At 33.7% G+C, this 5,180-nt stretch overlaps 1 protein-coding gene across 1 annotated transcript; it reads right to left on the bottom strand.

The window, feature by feature from the left end:
- Positions 1-1,586: 1,586 nt before the first annotated feature.
- Positions 1,587-3,133, bottom strand: LOC21391572 (phenolic glucoside malonyltransferase 1). The gene has a single exon (XM_010103647.2). The coding sequence runs from the start codon at positions 3,125-3,127 to the stop codon at positions 1,613-1,615; it is 1,515 nt and encodes a 504-aa protein (XP_010101949.1). The 5' UTR covers positions 3,128-3,133; the 3' UTR covers positions 1,587-1,612.
- Between the last annotated feature and the right edge of the window lie 2,047 nt (positions 3,134-5,180).

Here is a 5,180-nt window from a genome sequence, read left to right as displayed (position 1 = left end):
CAATTAGCAATTTTTTCCTCAAACGTATCTTCTTTGAAAAAGGCTCTTTCATGCCATCCTTTTAGCTTCATTAATTTGTAAATGTTGAGGTAATTTTAAATACTTTTCCTCTTTCTTTGCTTCTATTAAAGTGATATGTTTCATATGAGTTTCTACTTTATTCTTTCTACCAAAAGCTATTTATAATTTTTTTTTTGATATATTTCTTTTAAGTATTTTTTTTTCCTCGATTGTTTCTATTATAATATTTCATTTTCTAAATGTGTCCCTATTTAATCTTTTACCAATGTAATTCTTATTATTTTAAAAGTGATCCTTACAAATATGTGAGTATTAACTGCGTATTAGGTACTAAATAAAATGTCTATCAAAGAAATTAAAAAATTAATAAAATAATAATTGAAATTTAACACGCATACAAAAGCTTACAAAATTACTCACCACATGCTACTATTAGTAGAAATAGAAGTACAAAAATAATCCATTTATCACTCTTCAATCATTCGATTAAACCAAAAAGATTTCTCCTCCCTTAATAGTCGAAAAGAAAAAATTGCTTAGCCCTAGTCATAATACTTCATTGTATAGTATTCAAGGCTAATTCAAAAAGCTTCAAGACCATCAACAAATAAAGAAAGCAAAAGCTTCCATGTGATGTTGCTTCAAAACCAAGCCAATCTGAACGCCTTTATCCCCACGTCTGCAGAGCCATCCACCTTTGTCGGTTGTCCCCATCCAAAAGCAGTACAACAGAACCCAAAACAATGAGACTATGTAGCAAGATATATATCCGTCCTAGTACTGTTGGAGTACATACTTTTTATCTCGAAACCCACTATCTCATCTTCTGTTTAAATAATATATTATGTTGTCAAGAGGCGAGACAGAAAAAGAAAAGAAGAAGAAGAAATAGAAACTTTGTACTTGAAGACAAAGAGTAAGTAACCTGTCTTTCTCTTTTTTCATTATGATTCTTTCCCACTGTTTAATTTGTGGTGTGCTGAAAATTTATCCTTTATGAAAGAACTCATGGAAGCCATCTAAAAGAGATAAGTTTCATAGGCACCAGATTCCGGTCCTAAAGGAAAAAATGGGGGCCAGCCAAGGGGCGGTTTCAGATTCTGACCCTAAAGGAAAAATAGAAGCCGCACATAAAGAAAAGAAAGAAATCCTAGAAGAAAGAGAGAGCGCGTACTGAAGAGATTTTTATTTTTCATTTTTTCAATTATTTTTTCGCCAATAAGAGACCGATTTGAAATCATTTCAATATTTGTTTATTGTATTTTTTTTTTTTTCTCTACAAGAGGTGTTCGCAATCTTAAAGCTTTTATACAACACTATTAAGTCTCCTTTGACATAAACTGATCAGACCGGCCCACTCACCGAATCACTCACACATACACACCACTATCTTACTTGTACACTTTTGGACACACACACACCGAGAGATCAGAGTCTCTTTGTATGAAAACAAAAAAAAAAAAATATATATATATATATATATATATGTATAAAGACATTTATTTACTGACTTGATATATAATCTTCAGATATATATGTCAGCAAACAGACTTGCAAATGGCTCATGATCTCTTGAAGCTCCTTTCTTGTCTTAAAGGCGGAGGTGAATTCTTGACATAGAATTCAAGGCCAATTCAATGAGATTAAGACCTTCAACAAATAAGGAAGCGAAAGCTTCCATGTGAGGTTTCTTCAAAATCAACCCAATCTCAACCCCTCCATCCCCATTTCTACGGTCCGAAAAACAAATAATTCCTGTTATATACTTAAAGACGAGGTTCATTTTTTTCGGTTTTCCCCATCCAAAATCAGTATTGTAGTACCCAAGATGATGAGACGATGCAGTAGTGTATAATCCTCCAAGTCTTGACGTAGTAGTAATATTATACACCGGTGATCCCGAAACCCAATTCTTTGCTCCGTCAAGAACTCCGTCGTTGATACTTTTTATTGCGTCGCTAATGGCCTTTACCGCTACGAAAAGCCCTTCTTTTCCTAATAACAACTCGCTTTCGGCGACTGCATATCCAGTGGCGATGCAGTTTCCGAAATATGTTTGGGGAAGAGGAGGCTCTAACCGAGACCTACAATCCACTGGGAATAATAGAACGACTTGGCTGTCTTTAATTCCTTCTGCCTTGACTAAACAAACCCATGTATACGCACATGTTAGAGAAAATGTGGACAGATGAACTGGATGTCCATATTGTCGTTCATTTTTAATTTTTACCTTTAACAATCGCCTGAACTTTTCTAATTTCTCTCGCGGAAATTGGAAAGTCCCTTGAAATGAATCCGGCGGAAGTCGACGTTCGAGAGGCGGCCGTAAACTTCTGTTTTGTGGTCCATCAGAATTCAGCAAGTGGTTTGAGAAGACGGCTTCAAGATTTGCAGGATCCATGATAAGGCCTCTGTCGTAGAATGGTTCTAGATCCGCTGGCAAGCATATGCGAGATTGCAGATCATCACGAACACCATCTAGTATTCCAACTCCAAGTGATCCGCATATGCGGGCCCATGATTTCATAAACATGACGAAACTTTTTGCGTCGAGGATCACATGATTCAACGTGATCCCAATCGTAAACCCGCAGTTGGGAAACACGGTGAGCTGAATTGCTATAACCGCTAATCTTTCACGGGATGCTGGCAAGTCAGCAACCAGAGGATGGCACATTGGAGCGTCGCAAATGACGTTATCAGTGTCGCTGAGAAGAGAGAAATCAGCATTGGACCGGGCCACGGTGAGCGAAACCGCGTCGCCCGGGGCATAAGTGAGGACGGGCTTGGGGGATCCTAGAGGCCAAGTGAGTGTTCCGGCCATAGGAAGGAAGTGGTGGCCGAGGGTAAGAGACAGAGAATGTTTGAGTCTTGGAACGATATTGGTGTGGAAGAAGTCCTCCGGGGCTGACATTTCATAGAAGTAGAGGTGTAAAGGAATGCCTAAACGTGACCAGCGTAAGTCAAAGAAAGTGAGAGGAAGGGACTTTGGAACTGAAGTTCTAGTGGACGAAAGATCATAAAGATCATGATGATCATAAAGATCATGATGATCATGATCCGGTACTGCAGCAGCCACCCAACAGACCTCAATTGTTTCCACCATGTTTGGTTCTGCCATTATGTGGTGTGATAAAATGGTAGTATCCAAGAACTATTTATATACTAGTCAGATAACACGTTCTTCGCACGTGTGAATTATTATAAGAATTTTAATAGTAAGTTAGGATTTTATTATGAGATTAGTAATTTTTTATTTGTTTAACAACAGAAATTTCAAGGAGATGCGCTAAAATACACATTTCAATTAAATTTGTGTCAAAGTCGAATATTATAAATGTATAAATAAGTATATCATATGATACTTATGAAAGAATGTTTAAAAGAAAAAGGAAAATAAAAGAAAAAGAGGAAAAACACGAAATAGAGGAATCTAAGACTTTAAACAGTGTTTTTGTGTCTTGAGCTACAGTAAAAACATTCACACTTCTTATATAGTTATAGATAATTTCTACAGTAATTTATTACTTCGATTATTGGATAAATGTATAAAATAAAATAAAACGGAATAAAATACAACGCCTTTCCTCGTGAAATTAAGAGAAAATTACACATGAGCGGTTTCCTTATTATAAAACTGAGGGGTTCTCATAGGATCCAATCATCCGATCAAACCGAACAATCCAATCTAATCTAATTCATTTTTAATAGATAACCAATCTTAATTGGATTGAATTGGAAATGATTTATTTAAAACCGACTTGAATTGGATTGGATGTTAATTTTACTCTCAAAACACCGAATCCAATCTTTATATATTATATAAAAAAATAAAAAATAAAATGAATTATGTTTTCTTTCTATTATGGATCATCATCAAAGAGGGTAGTAGACATGCACATTGGATTATTAGATTATGTTTTTTTACTATGTTGTCTTATAGTTTGGAAAGTAAAATATGTTTCTTTACAGTTGTTTGTTGGATGTTTAATCAACTTTTATGTTTGTAATTTGGAGTTTATATTTTTTTTAATATTTATAAATGTTAAGTCTTGTTTTTTTTTTTCAACTATAGCATTTAAATTGTGTTAAAAAGATCTGACAAATAGGTTGAATATGAAAATAAAAATTATAAAATGTACAAAAGGCTCAAGCTGAAAACTAATTGGTCCATCCAATCCAAACCGACCTCAATGGGATTGGATGATATATTGGCAATTGGATTGAATTGGATTACATGAAATTTCTAAAAACTGACCTTTAATTGGATTAGGTATATAGACTAAAATAAGTTGGATTGGATTGGATGAACGACCCTAATAAAACTACAAATACAGTATTAGTTCCCAGTGGTGGATCCAAAGATCCTTAAGATGATTTCTGATAGAGATATGAAACGTGAGTTAGGTGACTGTGTATATGTCATACGCTCCACTTAAAGTGGGTCCATATAGTAATGGAATGCTAAATTATATATGAATTTGCCTGTTAATTAAATAGTTATAAAATTTTCAATCAGAAAAAACTATCCCTTGTAACAATTACCATCTTTTTAATATTGACCTCAGAACAATGAAATAATCATAAGCATCTAGTTTGGAGGAGCTGGGGGGAGGAAAGAATCTAGTAAATTATTTTTTTATTTTCAACAAAAAAAATTTCTAACTGTTTTTTATCATCGGCATCAATCACTGAAAGATAATATGTGAGATGTCGAAAAGGAATTTAGTATATTATTTTTTCTTTTCAATATTCAATACAAATAATATCCTTAAAAAACCATCAGATTTACAAAAAGAAAAAAAAATACAACAAAAATATTGGTTAAAACGAGAGACAAAAAAATATTTTTCAGCCAAAAACGAGACAAAAAAGTAGAATGGGGTAACTTGGTTTAAACGACAACGTGAGTGAAAACAACATTGAGCAATAAAACGAAAATGAAATATATTGGGAAAAAAATCCGCTAATAATCTGAAAATAACAAAAACTTTGAAAACTAGATCATAATCAGAAACAACATTCTTTTTAGGAGCTTTATTTCTTTTTTCTAATAAACTCTTGCTCATTAATTGTAAAAAGAAAAAAAGGAAAAAAAAAAAAAAGGTTTCTTCCTAAAAGAAGTTCTTCAGAGTTTATAGCTTTTTGTTTCTGTCCTG

The sequence above is a fragment of the Morus notabilis genome, unplaced genomic scaffold, assembly GCF_000414095.1.
Source record: "Morus notabilis unplaced genomic scaffold, ASM41409v2 Scaffold701, whole genome shotgun sequence".
Taxonomy (NCBI): Eukaryota; Viridiplantae; Streptophyta; class Magnoliopsida; order Rosales; family Moraceae; genus Morus; species Morus notabilis.
This window is presented reverse-complemented; position numbering and strand designations above follow the sequence as displayed.